This window comes from Amia ocellicauda, chromosome 2, assembly GCF_036373705.1.
Source record: "Amia ocellicauda isolate fAmiCal2 chromosome 2, fAmiCal2.hap1, whole genome shotgun sequence".
Classification (NCBI taxonomy): Eukaryota; Metazoa; Chordata; class Actinopteri; order Amiiformes; family Amiidae; genus Amia; species Amia ocellicauda.
Window position 1 is genome coordinate 6,378,691 of NC_089851.1, and position 20,784 is coordinate 6,399,474.

A 20,784-nucleotide genomic window follows, 5' to 3' on the forward strand; every position below is an offset into this window, starting at 1 on the left:
GGCAATTTAAGGATAATTTTAAGAAACAAGAGGATTGTCAGAAAAGGTATTTGCAACTCAGACCTTTTAGTGCAGCAAAGGGCATTTATGTAATAAACTTGAAGAAGTTTAATCGCAATGGCATAGACCCTCAGTTGGTGCCTTCAGTTTTCTGTAATCATTTTGTGTTCAAAACACTTTTGTCTGATGTGGTTTCTTGATTAGACCCATGTGAAATATATTGTCCTCCAATTTAGAGCTTAACCGACTGATAAACGTGAAATGTGTTACACTGATAAAGGAATGAAAAGCATAAAAAAAGTCAGGGGGTTGTTGGAGCAAAATAAACATATTATATATATATATATATATATATATATATATTATTTGGCTGTGCTAAAACAAACCAAAGATAAATCAAATCAAGTCAACACTGAGTAGGATAGGTTTGTAGTTTGGTATTACGAGATAGGTCACATTTTTAACTTTGACCTGAATGTTGTAGCTCTGTGCCTCACTGTCAGTAAAAGGGTTTATTTAATGTATGGAGGAATACCAAATTCGACTCTTCTACTATTTCTCCATCTTTTCTGAATCTACTGTTGGGTGACAGTGTTTTACAGGCAGGTCAGAAAACCCCAAATGACCACAAAAAACTGGAGGCTGTACTAAGTTGGAATTTACAGATTTTTGTATATGACATTACTGTAAAAAAATACATTTTTACAGTACATAAATAATTTTCAAACCCTCAATATAAAAACTCTTATCATTGATATCCAGCTGTGTAAAGGAACATTCATATGTCTTGGTTTAATGGGTCAATTGCAAAAAACAAATGAAACGTACAAACTGTGGACAGATCCTGTGGTTAGTCCTTCAAGAGTAGGCTAAATTAATAGTCCCAACTATTGAACCTTGTCTAACCACATAGTCCCCAGCTGCGTAATAAAATGTTCACAATTGCTACAAACGTGGACTGGTAACAGCTGCCCCCTAGTCATTCCCGATACAGCAGACTAAATTAAACTAGACACACAACAACATTAAAAAATCTTGTCTGCCATTTTGGAGGCCTGTTCCCATTGACCCAGAAGGCAGACACTGTTGCCTTAAAACATTTGTGTAGTGTTTAATGCCTTAATATTTTGGCAGAAGAAAAATTAGAAACACAAATACATGCGAGAAGTATGTGATTCATAAAACGGGAAGCGATTAAAGTCAGTCAATTAAGTGGAGTTCCCAGGAAAGGAAAAAATACATGTCTACTACCACTTGGGAATGGTATTGTATTTAAAAATACATTATTTTGTTCAACAAAAACTCACAGGAAGCGGAGGGTATCCTACAAGCCTGGCACTCCAGGCTGTAAACAACCGGTTCTTGCTTGTGTTTTTGCTGAGATGTAAAATAAACCATGACTCGTTTATTGGAATGGTATCTTTGTAATAAAATGACTGTGTTTGAGTCCACACACTGTTTAAAATGACTACAACTTTTATGCACAGCTGGGGGGGGGGACCCTCATGAAATTATGGCACTAGCTGTCCCCAGGGTTGTACACCCCAAGTCTGCACACTAACTCCGAATGTTCAGAGCAATTGACCCCACGAGTCTAACCAACTGGGCTTTTGCAGTTTCGTGAAAGAACCATTTCAGCTCCATGTGGAATAATATAGCTCTATAAAATATATAATTTCCCTTTTTCACTGCCACTTCACTTTGTCTTTCGGAGCGTCCCTCACAGCAGAAAACAGAGCATTGCAAACAGAGTCAGAGATGTTAAACCAGGGAGGAATCGGCGTGGGACACAGACGCACGTCCTGCCTTCGGGCTGGATTTTGTGAACATGGAGATCTGAGTGCTGAAGTTTGTGCCATTGCTTCCCATGGACGGGTGATGGTATTTCGTGTCCGTGCCCAGCAGTCTCTCCAGATGCCACCTGCGCCATTTCCTCTTTATTTCTGATTGAACCTGAGATAACAGAGCAGAGAATTTGGTCAATAATGTAACACCATCTAGATTATGTGTATGTGTGTATATATGTATACATAAATACATATACATATATAGATATAAATAACATTTATTTCATTGGAATATGTTCATTTTCGCCTATAATCTGGTGAAACTGAAGTGTAACTAAAGGAAATACCTTTGTGTTTCTGGGGGTTGTTTCCTTGTCTTTTATAATAACCGTACCCTTTATATGTGATTCTTTGTAAATTTAGAAATACATTTTCCTTTGAATATTTAATAGCCTCAAAGAAGTTACTGCACTCTTAACAATTGTTTAGTACAGGTGCATGAATCCTTTGAAGAAATAAAGAGTAAGAGAAAAATAAGTCAATCTCTATATTAAATGCAGGAAACAGATTTTCCAGAATGCCAATTACAAAATGAATGATCCCGTCTAAAGATCAATTAAAAGATCATTCATTTTGTAATCGGCATTCCGGAAAATCTGTTTCCTGCTTTTTATACAGAGAGAGACTCCTTTGAATACTTAACCTTCGCCATTTCCTTTTTATTCCTGCTTGAACCTGAGATAACAGAGCAGAGAGTTTGGTCAATAAAGTCTAAGAAAAGCCTTGACTGTCACTTCAGACTCACTAGTATATACGATCAATCCTTGTACCATCACCTTGTTTATGTGTGTGTGTATATATGTATACACAAATACATATACATATATATCTGTACGATTTCTTTAATTGGAATATGTAAATCTTCTCCTATAATCTTGTGAAACTGAAGTATAATTAAAGGAAATAGCTTTGTGTTTCTGGGGGTTGTTTCCTTGTCTTCTATAATAACAGTACCCTGCATTTGTGATTCTTTCTAAATGGAGAAATACATTTTCCTTTGAATATTTAATCTTAGCCATTTGCAAAAACAGAGTAAAAAGAATCAAATGTCATAATAAATCAGCATAAACTAAAGCACTACTTAGCATAAGGAGAAAACCAAAACAATAAAGGTTGTCTAAAATCAATGTTTCTTGTCATTTCATTTTCTTTGTTTGTAATATACTGCCTGTAAAAGGACTTTTCTCTTCACTGATGTTCAAGAATAGTTCTTTAATTTCAAATTCCATATGTGGTTCTGCTTCTGGCAATGATTCAATCTCATCAATGTCAACTGTCACCTGAGATAAAAGTTTTGAAAACAGAGTTTAGTGTCTTTGATGCAGACTAAGTAGTCCATAACCATAACACTGTACACAATTAATCGTGGTCATGTTGTATACTGTATTGTTTGTAAGCAAAGAAGATACAGCTTATTCTAAATTTTGAGAATAAGAAAGGGAATCAGCCCTGTGGTTATCCAATCAAATGATTTATACTGGTAGCTATTTGTAATTGTTTATTTTTACAAACTGTTAACCATGTTAAACCTCTAGGTGCTTAAATTGTTTCTTATGGCATTAAGCCCACCACGGGCAGGCGTCTGTGGAATATCACTGACCATCATTTGGAAGGTCACAGGAGAAACGCCAGAATTTCCACTGTCATAAGGAAGTGAATTGCTAAATGGTCAAATTGAGAGAAATATAAAATAAACATTTTGAGGTGAATAAAACATCTGCTTCAAATGAGCCAAATACAGTTAGTGTTTCCTGATCCTGTACCGAAGGAAAGACGCAAAAGGATGACACTCTGAAATATTTCAAATTAACAACTGCAAAACAGGATGTGTTACCTCTCCATTCAGGAAACAATACAGGACACCTACAATGAAGCCCTGAAAAAGACAATGAGACAAAAGAGGTGATTAGAATTGACCTTGTTTAAGAGCTCAATACAATAAGCCCTATCTAAACAAGTTTTATGTTTGTACTATATTGGCGTTAAAAATACATTTCTGTTTAGAGTTAAAACAACAAATGGCACACACTGCTCTTTCTTCATATCCTGACAATAATACTTGTATAATCAGAGGGAGTGAATTCACAGAACCACTATATAATCCGTTTAGACAAGAAAAATCATGAAAGTATAAATTTAATTAATGATTGATTTCACAATGAAAAGCAGTTTAAAATCCCAGACCTACACTACATTCACAGCTTTCAATTTACGTTGTAGGCCTATTTTAAAATGCGTTTCTTTTGAACAGCTGCTGTACACAGCTCTGCATCACACACAAACATCCTTTTCATTTTATATACATAGAAACTGCAAAACAGTGTTCAGTGAGCAAAAAGGCACCGAAGCCAGACACAGGTGTGAGCAAAGAGACTGTCCACTAATGTGATTAACTATCCATGCTTTAGCACCCATCTGGTGAGTCAGTGTCAGTTACTGGACATGGGTTAAACTTCATGGGCTGGTTTCACAGACCCAAATTAGCACTAATCGCCGGCTAACTAATGTAATTTTAGATAGAGTGGTCCTAGTTAATCGAAGCCTGTGAAACCAACCATCAGGGTATGTTCTCATCAACACAGAATTGAAGCAATTTGGCTAATCACCAACATATCTGTGTTACTTAAAAGTAAATCTTGTTATTATTGAACAAAAACAGAAACGGTCACCCAAATACTCTTCGATTCTGTTCACAGTTTACTTCTCTCTGCCGCTGTTTAGGTGAGCCTAGTCGTTAACACAGTGCAATGAGGAACGTTAAGCAGAAATATTAGGCAGAGTCGGAAATGTCACCACCCTCAAGTTACTGCCTTGGGCTCGCTGCTTCATCAGGCAGTCTGTTGACATTTCGAGTAAGGGGACGTGACAGCTCCCTCTCGGCTCAGGGAAAGGCCATTCGGAGAGACGGGGAGGTTATTTGTTAAGGCAGGGGTTTCTGAATCACCTCCTGCACTTACCTGAAATGAACCGAGGATGAGGTCAAAGATGAACTTGATATTCTTTGCAAAGTTGTCGGGATAAAACGAGAATACAATGTAATGTATCCCGAAGAGGGGGATCAGCAGCAACGTGGATTTCGCTAGCCGTCTGTAACGTCAAAGAACATCATTGTCAGGTGCCGTGGATATTGTAAACGAACATCACACGTTATAACAGAATAGGCTGTCATTCTATTATTAGTTGACCAAGCTACAAAGTGGCTGGAACACGTATTGGAATTGGTCAGATTATTATTATTATTCCACCATATGTTTTTCAAATGACCATAAAATGAAAACTGCTGAACAGAAACTCACGACTGGTGATTCCTCTATTGGATTTATTCAAGGTAAATTGATTCATAAAACAAGATGGCCACTGTTGTGTATTCAACAGAAGAAAAAAGTAAAAGAAAAGAGTTTGCAAGAAACAAAAACACGGCTTTATTTACAAACTTACAACTGCGGCAGGGCGTAGCGTTTACACTACAGCTTCCATTTTACTCGTCATGTTCTAGAAATGTCCACAGCTTTATATATACAACATACAGGTTACAGCCTTAGATCACCTAATTATCTCAGTAGCCAATAAAACATCAATAAGGTTTCCCTACTTATTAATATGCAAACCAATAGCAGGCAAACATGTAACTTTTAAAATAGCTTAACCCTTTGTATGCTAAATTCTTTATACACTACAGCCACCATGAGCAATTCAAATTACACCTATTGTCACTTTGCATATATATTTAGACTCACTAATTTTTTTTCTTATGTTAAAACTTGCATTACCAGATGGGAACAATGTGAAATTGTTCTTAGATCATTCAATTGCACAAAAATCCCAATAATCCACAAAAAAGTATATTCAGAACAGTAAGCCTGCTTGTCCACACTTTTACACTGGGTTTTTAAAGAATATTTTGGACAAATGCATAAAACATATCTAATATATTATGATATTTCTATTTCAAATTAATACATTCTTTCCCTCTCATGGTAATGCCTGACGATCAATCCAATGCAAACATATTAAAGGTCACTTTAAACACAGAGAGCAAATGCCTATGGTCTTGCCCCCATTCTGGTTATTGATTAATTAACAATTTCAGGTACACGTGGGTCTGATATTTTAAGGTTAACTTGAAAAAAACACAAAACAACAGACAAACAAACAAACAAAATTATTCACTTACAGATACTGGCTCGATTCATTCCTTCCCACGTCGGGAGAATGCACCTTTTGGACCAAAATCCGAATAATGCAAATGAACAGACACATGTTTACCTGGAATGATGGAGAACAATATTAAGGGATGCATCATAAATATTTTAGATTGAAAATTGTAAAGAGGAAAAGTTATGAAATTGCTTGGCATCATGAATTTCGACTTTTTTTTTTTATATGATATATCTGTGAAGGTTATTTTTATATCTGCGAAAGGTTATTGTTGTTAATGAAAAGCACAGCGCTCCACTTATCAGGGGTCCAAAGCACATTAATCTTATCCTAGGTTATACATTTTATGTCATTTTCTATTTAAAAAACATTTTCCATCTCATCAACAATGTGAACTTACCAATATTGATAATACAATGGGTGCCCTTATGATCCACCAGTATGGATGTACTATAGTATTCCAGCATCTAGAATAGATATATAAAAAAATACAACAGCCGCAATGAGAACATTAATGGGTTAGACTCAGCGGTAAAATGGGACCTATGAAAATGAAAATCTAATATCAAAACATCATTCTGATTTCCTGACTGAGTGAAAATGTGTTAAATGCTTTGGTCTAAAACAACTCCTTAAAGATGGTTCATGTTTGGGACTAATAACATCATTGATTTCACTTTGACCAAACATTTTTCAAAATCAACAAATAACAAATCTACACACATTGTCTTTCACACACATATTGTCTTGAAATATTGACTAATGCGTTTGTCAGAAACGTAATTCTCAAAACTGTGATGCAGAACCACAAGAATTCAGAGATAACTAATGGAAACAATTTATCAATCAACCTCTGATGCACTATATATTGTTGATGTTGTGAAATGTAGATTTTATTAGTAAATAATTTGAAGTATGGAACATTCCGTGTTTTAACAACATACATATATACAGTGAGGGAAATAAGTATTTGATCCCCTGCTGATTTTGTACATTTGCCCACTAAGAAATGATCAGTCTATAATTTTAACGGTAGGTGTATTTTAACAGTGAGAGACAGAGTAACAACAAAAAAATCCAGAAAAACGCATTTCAAAAAAGTTATAAATTGATTTGCATGTTAATGAGGGAAATAAGTATTTGACCCCTTCGACTTAGTACTTGGTAGCAAAACCCTTGTTGGCAATCACAAGGTCAGACGTTTCGTGTAGTTGGCCTTGCGGGCGCTGCAGGATTTCAGTCCTTCACGGCGTAGTGTGTTACCAATTGTTTTCTTGGTGACTATGGTCCCAGCTGCCTTGAGATCATTAACAAGATCCTCCCAAGTAGTTCTGGGCTGACTCCTCACCGTTCTCATGATCATTGAAACTCCACGAGGTGAGATCTTGCAAGGAAACCCAGACCGAGGGAGACTGACAGTTATTTTGTGATTCTTCCATTTGCGAATAATCGCATCAACTGTTGTCACCTTCTCACCAAGCTGCTTGGCGATGGTCTTGTAGCCCATTCCAGCCTTGTGTAGGTCTACAATCTTCTCCCTGACATCCTTGGACAGCTCTTTGGTCTTGGCTATGGTGGAGAGTTTGGAATCTGATTGATTGATTTCTTCTGTGGACAGGTGTCTTTTATACAGGTAACGAGCTGAGATTAGGAGCACTCCCTTTAAGAGAGTGCTCCTAATCTCAGCTCGTTACCTGTATAAAAGACACCTGGGAGACAGAAATCTTGCTGATTGATAGGGGATCAAATACTTATTTCACTCATTAACATGCAAATCAATTTATAACTTTTTTGAAATGTGTTTTTCTGGATATTTTTGTTGTTATTCTGTCTCTCACTGTTAAAATACACCTACCATTAAAATTATAGACTGATCATTTCTTTGTCAGTGGGCAAACGTACAAAATCAGCAGGGGATCAAATACTTTTTTCCCTTACTGTAGATTTGAAATGTGTGGTGAGCGGTTTGAATCCCGAGCGGGGCGCTCCGTCCCCACAAGTTACACATGATTTAATTTTCATCTATGTATTAATCTAATGTTGCTTTTTACATTTGTATAAGTTTGTCTACATATATGTTAAAAAAAAATATTCATCATTAATACAGCAGCTGAAAGTGAGCGATTGTTTACAATGGATTTTATAAACTTAATTGGTTCATCAATAAACGTCACTTAATAAAGCACCACTTCTTTTTAAACCAAAAACATGTCTTTTATTTGATATTCTATGCCTCTCATCTTTTCTTCTGCTGGCTCAGACCATAAAACATCCTGAGTGTTATTACAGGCTAAAAAGGTTTTATTATTGTTACAGTTTAAAAAGAACACATTTTAATGAATGGGAGTTTAGTGCTAAAATCCATCACTCACGATTTTCCTGTGAACTTTAATGTTTTAAAGACTTTCTCAGTAGAAAGGATAACAAAAAATCTAAAAGTGAATAATTATATATATATATATATATATATATATATATATATATATATATATATATATATATATAATGGTATAAGAATTATTCATATTTGGACATTTTGTTGTGTTACATAAAGACAATTTGTTGTGTTTGGGCCAGGTGTGGGGGGGCTTTGTTTACACAACCTACTAAACACTTTTAGTAGGCAAGATTTGTTTTAATGTGAAACAACAGTTCATTAAAAAACTAAATGTTGGTTAGAGAAGTACTCAACCCTGTGTCAATACTTGGTAGAAGCACCTTCAGAAGCAATTACAGCTGCGAGACTTTTGTGGTAAATCTCTACCAAATTTGCACATCTGGATTATTCGTCCATTCTTCTTGGCAAAATTGTTCAAGCTCTGTCAAGTTGGATGGGAATTGTTGGTGGACAGCAATCTCTTGCCACAGATTCTCAATCAGATTAGAGTCCGGGCTATGACTGGGTCACTCTATGACATTCACTTTCGTGTGTTTAAGCCACTGCAGTGTTGCTTTGGCTGTGTGCTCGGGGTCATTGTCTTGCTGAAACTGAATCTCCGTCTCAGTTTTAGCTCATTTGCAGACTGAAGCAATTTTTCCACAAGGATCAGTATTTAGCTCCATCCATTTTGCCTTCTACCCTGACAAGCTGTCCAGTCCCTGACAATGAGAAGCAACCCTGTATCATGATGCTGCCACTGCAATGCTACACATTAAGGATGCTGTTACACGGGTGATGTGCTATGTTGGGTTTGCGCCACACATAACACCTTGCATTAAGGGCAAATTGTTCCGTTTTTGTTCATCCAACCACAGAATCGTTTGCCAGATGTTTTTGCTAATTCAAAGTTGGATTTTGCATGGGCTTTTTTTAGAAATGTGTTCCTTCTTGCAACTCTCTTCCATACAGGTCAGATTTGGGCAGTACCTGAGCTGTTGACACAGTTTCTCTCATCTCCAAGGGATATTCAGTGCCTTTGAATCTTTTAATACCCCTCCACTGATCTGAGTTGTTTTGAAAGCTCCTTGATCTACATGGTATCTTTGCTTTGTATGCACTACCCAACTGTGGCACCTTACAGAGACAGGTGTATTTACTCTGAAATCGTGAGAACCACTTTTACTGCATACAGATTAACTCCATTCAACTTTTTGTGTGAATTCTGAAGGCAATTGGTTTCACCTGAGCTTATTTAGGAGTGTCAAAGCAAAGGGGGTAAATACTTCTCTTATGAAGACTTTTCAGGTATTCATTTTTAATTGATTTGAAAGTGTGCAGTGGGTTGTATAAATCAAAGGGAAACAGCATGTGAAACAGCCCAGGGGGGTGAATACTTCCTATAGCCACTGTATATGCATATTACAAAGATCGAATAGATTGAGACAATGTCTATATTAGCTTACCCAAAATCACTAAAATAGGCCCTTGTGATGCTCCAAGCTGTCATAAATACTGATGGGGCTCCTGAAAGCATGAGAGATTACACAATCAAAACACAGTGTAAAACCAGGAAGTTTAAAGAGCAAGAAGAAGAGTTCAGAAACCTGAAGCACTGTAATTCTTCTCACGTTTAGACCGTTTTTACCTCTCTGGTGTGCCAGAAAGAATTTGAGAAAACCAACAATGTATATCTTGATTATTAACACAATCTCTGAACTAGTAACTAGTAATCAGCTGAACTGATATATATATATATATATATATATATATATATATATATATATATATATAGACAAATATATTGACATTGACAAAAGGTAATAAAAAGGAGAAACGTACCCCAACCGATCAAGATGTAACACCAAAAGTATTTCCTCTCAGAGAAGAATGAAATGGCCAACAGGGTGTGCAGGTAAAGGCCTTCCACCAGAAGCCAGAAATAATTGGCCATGACACAGTAGTGGAAGAAGACTAGCACAGCTTTGCAGCCAATCTATAGGGTATATGAAATACAAATTCAACTGTCTAGAATGTAGATAATAAATACATTTAAATCACATCTATTGTAAGACTAAACCTTTAACATTTTCTTTGAGTTAAAGCTTCCCATTGGAGAGAAGCTCAGTCTATCACATCTGAGCATTGCTCACTGTTGTAGCTACGAACAGTTAAGTAAAAGTATTTTTGCATAAATTCATAATCTTTTGGCCAATAATAAAATGCTTTAACGAGGACAAGGCAAGAATGGCCACTCTAGGTGATTTGCAATTCTAGGCTCTCCCCTCGTCTGTTTGGATAAAGGGTGTAATCCTGTCACAGTGTAGTGTACATTAGTATGATTACATTTTGATTTATACCTGTTTGCACTGAACACTATAAGCTTGTCCAAGATTTACTGCATAACCTCCTGCCCCCCCACCCCACCCCACCCCACCCCCCACCTTTCTCCCCTTTTATCTTATTACACCAAAAGGAACAACAGTTATATCAAGCAGCAATTGTTTCACAGGTTTTTAAAGGGTAAACTAGATTTAGGTCATTGGAATGCTTCCCTGTAACACCAGTAAATATTAATAATTCTGCAAATTATGTGGTAGATATAGATAGCAGGACATATTTGTAAGTAAGGGTAGGGAGAAATATTTCAAGAATATATGTGTATATGAGTGGATATAGCATGAGGATGACCTGGACAAAATGAAAACTGAAAGCAAATATGAGAAGTGTATAAGTAAGATGTAAACTCTTCTAGATCGGTCATAATCAACTTTAAAAACTTTAAAATTCAAAACCTACTAAATAATGGTGGATGTCAAAACCTGGCATTTATGCTCATTCAATATTTTAGAATGTGTTGTGTTTTAACATCCTGGAAAGCAGAACAGATACAAATTCATCGGATTTGTATTCCACACGGCAACTCAAGTCATTATTATCAAGTCAATTGATTGTTACAGTTTCTTACTCCTTGATAGTAAGTATAGATCACTGCAGATTGCTGATTTATTTTCCCTTTTTGGATTGTGGGATTATTTGCTATAATAACTATTGGAAAGGAGAATAATAACACTGTCTTCTCAGTTTTTTCCCATAGCCGTGGACACAGCAACACTTCATGTTGTGTATGGAAACTATAATTACTGTCAACGAGTGAGAATATGGAGCAAGAAACAGTAACACTTGATGATAATGACCCAAGTTGCCACAGGGAAGACAAATACGATGATTTTGTTTCTTTGTTCTCCAAGATGTTATGACACAACACTTCCTGAAACATTGAAGGAGCATGCGTGCTGGGTTTTGATGTCCACCGTTATTTGCTATGTTTTATATTTTTAAGTTTAAAAAGTAGCTTGAATGGTAGAATACAACTGGAAGAGTGGTACACATCTTACTTATACACTAGGGAAACACATAAAGACACATGAATTGTGTGTGTTACGCTTTAAGATCTATACCTGTAAACTAGGTCAGTGGCATGAAGGCGATCAGGCAAGAGGAAACTAAATAATTTAAGTCTGAGAAAATCGCCTTGTTTAACACATTGTCTGTGACGGTTTGCAATATCCTGAGAGAATAAATAAGTATTCATTGTAGGCTTCATTCCTCTTCTCTGTTTTCAGTTTAATAATTGCCCACAGTTCTTGACAGAGATTATTGCTAGCAGATATTGACAAAAGTAAACCCATGCTTAGGTTCTGCTTGTCAGTTGGAAGGATTCAAATGTTTCAGGATCTACTAGGCCATGGATTTGATGTCACAATGAAACATGCTAAACTTGTAGTGAGTGAGGACTGAGGGCGCAGTTGTCACATTTTGTTGGTCAGATTGTGATCTTTTGACTTGTACTTCATAGTCCATTACTTTACAAAGGAGCTTTATAAACCTAGGCTGTGTATGTAAGGTTGTTGTTCACTTTTTCTGACAGACTATTGAGAAATGATTTGTTGTCTCGTGGCTGTGCTGAAGTGTGAGAAACATTCACAACTGTTGTCAAATGAGGAACCTACCTCTAACTGAAACACATGGCCCACCCTGGAGTTGAAACCACAGGCAATTTTAATCAACTGACCAAGGTCAGTGTTTATTTATCATATAATAACATGTTTGAACAATTTAAGAAGAATGTGATTTTTGTAATTTAAAATTTGAAATTGCGCACATTAATCAATGTCATGCCTTACGCAAGAATTACACACAATAAAGTGAGACCAGTCTAATTTCTGTTTAATATTTCAGTAGGTTTTATTTTATTTTTTGGGAGACTCAAGGGCAGCGCTGAACTTTAGATGACATTAATGAATTCCTATTTGCAATCGCCCGTAGAAAAGAGAAATGCAATGCAACTGAGCTGTGAATGTTTTGAAACATAATGACACAAAATACCTCTCACTGTTACGCTTAAGTGCCGTAGCTGTGCAGAGGAAGCAGGAAACAAACCAGCATGACGGTCACTTCAAGTGGATAAACTGTGGGAGTCTCTAGCAAATGAGTTTTTGAAATACAAGCATGGTGAATCATAGGTAGGTGGCATATCAGCAAAACGTACTGATTTGAAAAAAGGTGAAGCTTTTCTATTTTTTTATCTAACACAGATATGACCTAATCTTTAAAAAAAAAAAAAAACACATGAACTTGTAAAAACAATCACAAATACTTAATCTATCTCTATATATATTTATATGTAATGCACGGGTTGGTAGTCTTTGGAAAAGATTACCTGCTGAAGATTTGGGAAAGATTTTGTCCAGTTGAAATTAATGAGATCAATTCAATAGCGAGGAACTCGGAGCGGAACAAACAAACACAGGAATGGACTGTGTTTTACAGGTGGAATTTTATTTAATTTGGCATGTGGATAGCAACCACCCCTCCTCCTATAACTATTCAACCTGAATTACAATAGTAATTTTTGGCAGACAAAACTGTATGAATCAGTGCCGTGGTAATGTTAGATCTTATTTGTTTTTCTATTATGTACACCTCGGGAACCTACATTACAAATTATGTTGTTTGCCTTGTGTTTCATGTCAGCCCTCTCTGGACTCCCACTGCAGTTAACATGTCCTGTTCTTGAATTTGAGACTGACCAAACAATACATTCATAGCTGTCTGTTCGCCTGCAATGTGTGGCACAGGCTATGATTACACAATATCCATGTTAATTAAAGAGGTCCACTTCAATTGACTAGTAAGTACAAATTTAAATTAGTACTGGATGATAATCAGATAAATGATCTCAAATTGTTCTGAGATCTGTGTTTACTGCCAGCTACACATGACACAGAACCTAAATAAAAGGCTTTCAGTGAAAAACCAAGGATACAATAAAGCAGCAGCACTCAGGTATATATTCATGTGGAACAACCCAGCGAGAATCTCAATATGTAACGTTTCAGAAGTTGGGAGAGTTAATGGATTGTTTGTAGGCAATATGTGACAAACACATGGAATTTGAAACTCCGGGGATTTTTACATTTGGGATCAAATATATATATATTTTTTCATATATTTATGTTTCTAATCTGTTTTTTGTGTTGTTATTTTTTTTAGATAATGCCGTAAACATGAGATCTACAATATAAGCAAAACTCCCACTTTTTTTGGCTTCGATCATTCATTTTCCTTATTTGTGTGTATCACAGCTGTCAAAAACTCACCCGTTTCGGTTAATCTTTCAGATGGTAATGTTTAGACAGAGCACTTGTGTTCTCCGACGAGCTCTTTGCCATGGGTTTCCACATCGAGGATACACAGAACATGAATCTTTAATTGTTAATATTGTTTTGAGAGTCGGAATTTAAAAAATGGAGTTTTCTAAATGAAAAACTTTGGCCCAGAGGTATCTCTGTAGGACTGTACTCTACTCTGGCATATATTTAGTGTACTGGCCTTCAATTCAAAGTTGCTGTTCACGCCAGCACACATTTTTCTGCGCTTGATTTGTTTTCAGGCCAAAAAAGTACTCAGAATCCTCAAACTGCAGTTTGTTTAGGAGATAATTTACCACGCCAAATGCTTCAGGGGCCAAGTTTTAGTATTACAGCTTAAAAACAAAACAAAAACTTGAACATTATTTAATATGTATTTCAATAATTACACTACAGTTTCCACATTTATATTTATAGGAGACACAATTCCCCTTTATGTTTTTAATAAATGGATAAATGGTTTATCTGTATGTGTAAAAAAAAAAAAAAAAAAAAAAAAGCAATGTTAATTTTATTTAATTGGTTTCTATGACTTTACAAAAACCTGTTAAAGCTTTTTAAAAAATTAAAGTTTTTGACTGACACCCAGTTCGTGAAGTCAATGCAATCGACCAGTACATTTTGCAGGGCCTTAGTCATAGATAGTCATAACTGGGATTCACTGTGTTCGATATTTAATCTTTTTTTTCATGCCTTCATTGAAAATAAACTGAGGAATCTTCTCTTGCAGAAAGTAAACATGTTAAGTGGGGCTCAGTTAAACATGCATCACATGTGTGCATGACAAACCGCAGGACGTGGCTAAGCAGCCAGTAGGTTTATAAATTATCTGCCTTGTCTATGATAATCCATCTCAGAAACAGCTGCTTCACCTCAGACGGTACAGTAGACCACATCTTAAAACCACTGTGGTGTAACATCCACTGACCAATCCCCTGGGGTCCCTGTAGCACACAAAGTTTCCTTGACTTTTTCCACTGAGCAGTATGTGTCCATCTGTGATCTTAAAGCCCAGCCAGTTTTTAATGAAAATATAGCTATCACAGGAGTGAAAAACTATTTCCTCACTAATACTAAGATGCTTTCTGGAGCTCAAATTTGTAAGAGTAATAAATGACCAAATCTCATCTGTAACTGCTCCGCTACAACCTTTGCGAATGCCCTTGTTTCACAGCTTATTATGTAATCCGAAGGAAGAGACCTGGCCGCTACGAACTCCTGAAAGAGACACAGGGACAAAGAGGAGCTGGGAGGGGCGGGGTTGTTTCCCGAGTCTGATGTAACCGGACAGGGAGAGAGCGGTGTGTCGGCCCAGCGGTTTACAGAGAGGGCAGATCGTTGCAACCCTGAAAGTAGTGTTTGATATTAAATGACTGACTTACAGAGGGCATGGGGCACAGATCCGACTCTTCAAAGCCGAACAGGATCACGTCCTTAATGATGACGGAGATCGCCCTCAGGATGAAGGACATGAACAGGTGCATGTGGATGTAGTTTCTCGTGCAGTGCAGCTTCCTGGGGAGAGGGCAGAACACACCGTCACAACAGGCCTCTGAGATCACCGCGTCTGAGGGAACAATGCCACTGCATAAGAGTCCCAATTCAGCAATACATCTTCATTCCTCCAATATGTCTGTGAAATCTAAGACACAAATGGTTGTGCTATTCAAACATCCAATACGATTTCGGGAAGAAACCTTTGATCTACATGTGGTCAGAACCCAATTGAAACACTGTGATAGACACCTCTGGGAGCCCAATTCACGAAGCTCAAACCAGCACCAAACCTCCTACACTAAATGGTCAGGTTCGCCTTATGTGAAATCACAGTAACAGAATCACTGAGAATGAAGAGGCCAGTTACACTCTCCACTCTTCAATCAAGCAAACCCAGCAACTGCCAGGTGTCAATCAGCATGATCAGCATCAATTCACTTGTGGCGTATGTGTCTAGACCCAGGATTACGGCCAGAGTGTTGATCGCACGGCCCTAATTAGCAACAGACCCTGCCACCCCCTCCGACTCCGGGGGAACGACGTCACCGTGACAAACTCATAACCACGACCAATGCTGTTGCATGTCACAGTTTCGTGTGAATTTTATAAAGTTGCAAAGACAAGTTATCTTAACAAATTAAGCAACACTTTTAACCAGCTGTCTCTGCGTTCCAAAGTCTAAACAGTTTGTGTTTAGTGTATCTTGTCTGAATTGATTTAAGTATCACAACTGTTTCTTGATTCAGAAAAGCCTTAGACTAGGGAACACTGAGCAAAATGTCAACCCGTTTGTGTATCCATGTTTCCTGATTGCACAATGGTTAGTGTTACACAGTACTTGTTTAACTTTGAGGCTGTCCAAGTCAAGAAATGTGATGCACGCGTAACAGGATGGCTTAAGCATGTTGTTCTTGTAGGCGTGACTTCCACAACTTCCTCATTTCACCTGATCTTCCCCAGGCTGTGGAGAGACAGTCTGCGGTGATCTGTACACGGAGCAAAGCCCGAGCAGTGCGGGGGGCAGATCATTATTCCCGGCTGTGCGATACAGGAGGGGGCAGGTGTATTTCAGTCCTCAACATGAATCAATCCATTCTGTTCCCCCCCTCTGTTTAGGATTGTGAGATGTCCAACGATTACAAAGCAGAACAAATTACATATGGACAGCTTTCACAGCTTTTATCTGCTCTGCTTGACATTGGTTGCCATAGTGTACTCAATTTGTTAAAGTATATAGTTATATATATAGTACAGAAATATATATATATATATATATATATATATATATATATATATATATATAAATGGATATAAGGATATAAGAAACAAAGAAGCAGGAACACACTAGTTGTGAGGATTAATCAGACCTTTGAAATCAGAAAGATGCCGTTTCAATTACATCTGAATGCTGCAACAATGCTTCTACTTTTTCAATTTAATTGTGGAGGTAGTACAGTATGCAATTTTCCCTACTTTGAGACGGTAAGCAAAATATTCATATAAATCAATAGCCTATTGCAATTCTTTCTTCCTTGTATTTCAGAAACAATCCCTAGTGGCTTCATAATGTTTTTTCCACACAATGTAACTTTTGCAATGTACATTTTAAACAGGTTAATGAAGGTCCATCTAAATACAATCAGGATTTCCATTACAAAATAACTTGACAATTCTGCTGTCCAGAAAAAAAAACGTAACTGGCATAGTAAGCATAGTATATATGCTTATATATAGTATAAGCATATAAACCCCATTGTTGTACCATTTATATGCTTTATTCTTGTACAAAAACATTTGACTTGTGAGGCACCAGCATCAACATTTGAAAGTGTTTTTCTTCATAATGCCTGAGGTCACTAGCATATCTTTGAAAGATGGATTACAGACAGGATTGTTTCTGCGGGTTTTGGAAACTGTTGGAGTTAGCAACAATCAATTTACATTAATGACAATGTTTGTCCAGGTTATAATCACAACCCTTGATAGTCTCAGAGTCATTGTTTGACGTAATAACTACAATACAATAAGTACAATAAGCTTTGGATACTGGGCACTGGTGGTGACATTTACCATCTTGAATAAGCTTTGCATGTCTACCTAAATGTTTAGGACAACGTGCAGAATAATTTTTTGTATTGGTGTCGGGCTTGCTGGTGTAGCATTTAGACTGCTGTTGGCTCTACAATTCAGCATCTATACAGGTGCCTCTCGCCTTTCAGCCAGCGCTACCCACGGGAACACAGAATAAATGTTTGCAAAAGGTAAAATAAAATATGTGATGCTTCACCACAAAACCAGTCTGAAGTCACACATACCATATTCCTAATACAGGGAAAAGTTGTCAAAGCTGTCTATATAAATTATGTTGAGTTTCCAGTGTTTTCAGGTACTAAAACATCAATTTCTGTTTTAAAAGTTATCTAATATAGTGCTATAAACTTGGCATTTCTTGAAGAGTAGTTACATTATTTTACATGGATTCTCTCGTAAAAAGACACAAAGTTCAGTCACATAAACCTAATAGTTGTGTTTCATACTGGTGCTCAAAACTGTCATGTTTAGTATCAAAATAAAGCTCAGGTTTTCCTCGTCAAACGTGATGTCAAGCAGAGCAACCCGAAGCTGTTTAATCGAGGTATACAGCAACAGAGAAGGACAGGGTCAATCCCATATACTCTAGTAAATGGTGTAAAAATGACAAAACCACACCTATTTTCACATGAAAGCCTGCAGTTTACATGCAAATGCTACTGTCTGAGATAATCTATACAGTGAGGGAAAAAAGTATTTGATCCCCTGCTGATTTTGTACGTTTGCCCACTGACAAAGAAATGATCAGTCTATAATTTTAATGGTAGGTGTATTTTAACAGTGAAAGACAGAATAACAACAAAAAAATCCAGAAAAACAGTTATAAATTGATTTGCATGTTAATGAGGGAAATAAGTATTTGACCCCTTTGACTTAATACTTGGTAGCAAAACCCTTGTTGGCAATCACAGAGGTCAGACGTTTCTTGTAGTTGGCCACCAGGTTTGCACACATCTCAGGAGGGATTTTGTCCCACTCCTCTTTGCAGATCCTCTCCAAGTCATTAAGGTTTCGAGGCTGACGTTTGGCAACTGGATCCTTCAGCTCCCTCCACAGATTTTCTATGGGATTGAGGTCTGGAGACTGGCTAGGCCACTCCAGGATCTTAATGTGCTTCTTCTTGAGCCACTCCTTTGTTGCCTTGGCTGTGTGTTTTGGGTCATTGTCATGCTGGAATACCCATCCACGACCCATTTTCAATGCCCTGGCTGAGGGAAGGAGGTTCTCACCCAAGATTTGACGGTACATGGCCCCGTCCATCGTTCCTTTGATGCGGTGCAGTTGTCCTGTCCCCTTAGTAGAAAAACACCCCCAAAGCATAATGTTTCCACCTTCATGTTTGACAGTGGGGATGGTGTTTTTGGGGTCATTCCTCCTCCTCCAAACATGGCGAGTTGAGTTGATGCCAAAGAGCTCGATTTTGGTCTCATCTGAACACAACACTTTCACCCAGTTCTCCTCTGAATCATTCAGATGTTCATTGGCAAACTTCAGACGGGCCTGTACATGTGCTTTCTTGAGCAGGGGGACCTTGCGGGCGCTGCAGGATTTCAGTCCTTCACGGCGTAGTGTGTTACCAATTGTTTTCTTGGTGACTATGGTCCCAGCTGCCTTGAGATATTTAACAAGATCCTCCCGTGTAGTTCTGGGCTGATTCCTCACCGTTCTCATGATCATTGAAACTCCACGAGGTGAGATCTTGCATGGAGCCCCAGACCGAGGGAGACTGACAGTTATTTTGTGATTCTTCCATTTGCGAATAATCGCACCAACTGTTGTCACCTTCTCACCAAGCTGCTTGGCGATGGTCTTGTAGCCCATTCCAGCCTTGTGTAGGTCTTCAATCTTGTCCCTGACATCCTTGGACAGCTCTTTGGTCTTGGCTATGGTGGAGAGTTTGGAATCTGATTGATTGATTTCTTCTGTGGACAGGTGTCTTTTATACAGGTAACGGGCTGAGATTAGGAGCACTCCCTTTAAGAGAGTGCTCCTAATCTCAGCTCATTACCTGTATGAAAGACACCTGGGAGCCAGAAATCTTGCTGATTGATAGGGGATCAAATACTTATTTCCCTCATTAACATGCAAATCAATTTATAACTTTTTTGAAATGTGTTTTTCTGGATTTTTTTGTTGTTATTCTGTCTCTCACTGTTAAAATACACCTACCATTAAAATTTTAGACTGATAATTTCTTTGTCAGTGGGCAAACGTACAAAATCAACAGGGGATCAAATACTTTTTTCCCTCACTGTATATATATATATATATATATTTATATATATATAGATAATATATATCCTGAAATGGCCGCATTTTAAACGTGCAAGATAACTGGTCTGTTTATTGGGGGTTTCAAGGTAAAGTAAATTGCTGATGGACGTTTCATGGTTAATGGCAATGTGGAACACACATGTCAGGGATATGTAAGCTAAATTTAAAAGTTATTTAAATATGTTGGATATAGGGGTATGTTGCTAAGAAGTTTGTGGTGGAGGGTCACATCACTTTGATAGCTAACCTACTGCCAGTTGCCATCAAAAGGATGATGATACTGATTAGATAGTCTGCCAATTGTCAGCTAATGATTTTTTATAGTATTGTATGTATTATTTATTATTATTATTATGTTTTACAATGTGCACTGTACTATAAAGTATTTTCAGGACTGAGTATTTTTGTTGTGGGTGTTTTTTTACCTAAACTGTTTATTAGTTATTGCTGTTATTTCAATGTTCACAATGCACTATTTACATTTGTATTTATTACTAACTCTATTTCTTCAACATGTACATGCCAATGTTCTGTGATGTGCACTTTTAAATGTTTGTGTGTCTCTTAGTTTTACCTAAACATTCTCCCATTAAGATGGGCAATGTTTTTCAGCGAGGTGGGTGGCCCCACAATCTTATCTGGCCTATGGCCCCCAAAAGACTAGGGCCGCCCCTGATGAAAAGCAATGCACAGGCGGTTTATGTATAGTGTTGTAATATGAATGTAAAATAATTGTTATTGGATTAAAAAACAAACAAAATTTAAAACAAAAACAGGATGAACAGGTTTGTGATTATACCCACAATGCCAGACTATATTAAACATG

General features: G+C 37.2%; 1 protein-coding gene across 1 annotated transcript in view; it reads right to left on the reverse strand.

Moving 5' to 3' along the window:
- Positions 1 to 373: 373 nt before the first annotated feature.
- Positions 374 to 20,784, reverse strand: part of vipr1b (vasoactive intestinal peptide receptor 1b) — a 51,059-nt gene continuing 30,648 nt past the window's right edge. The window contains exons 6-13 of the mRNA XM_066717105.1: positions 15,479 to 15,611; positions 10,225 to 10,378; positions 9,849 to 9,909; positions 6,406 to 6,472; positions 6,022 to 6,113; positions 4,805 to 4,934; positions 3,682 to 3,723; positions 374 to 1,953 (exon numbers count right to left, since the gene is read on the reverse strand). Of these exons, the coding sequence (XP_066573202.1) occupies positions 1,762 to 1,953; positions 3,682 to 3,723; positions 4,805 to 4,934; positions 6,022 to 6,113; positions 6,406 to 6,472; positions 9,849 to 9,909; positions 10,225 to 10,378; positions 15,479 to 15,611 (871 nt within the window). The 3' untranslated portion in view covers positions 374 to 1,761. The remainder of the gene's footprint in view (positions 1,954 to 3,681; positions 3,724 to 4,804; positions 4,935 to 6,021; positions 6,114 to 6,405; positions 6,473 to 9,848; positions 9,910 to 10,224; positions 10,379 to 15,478; positions 15,612 to 20,784) is intronic.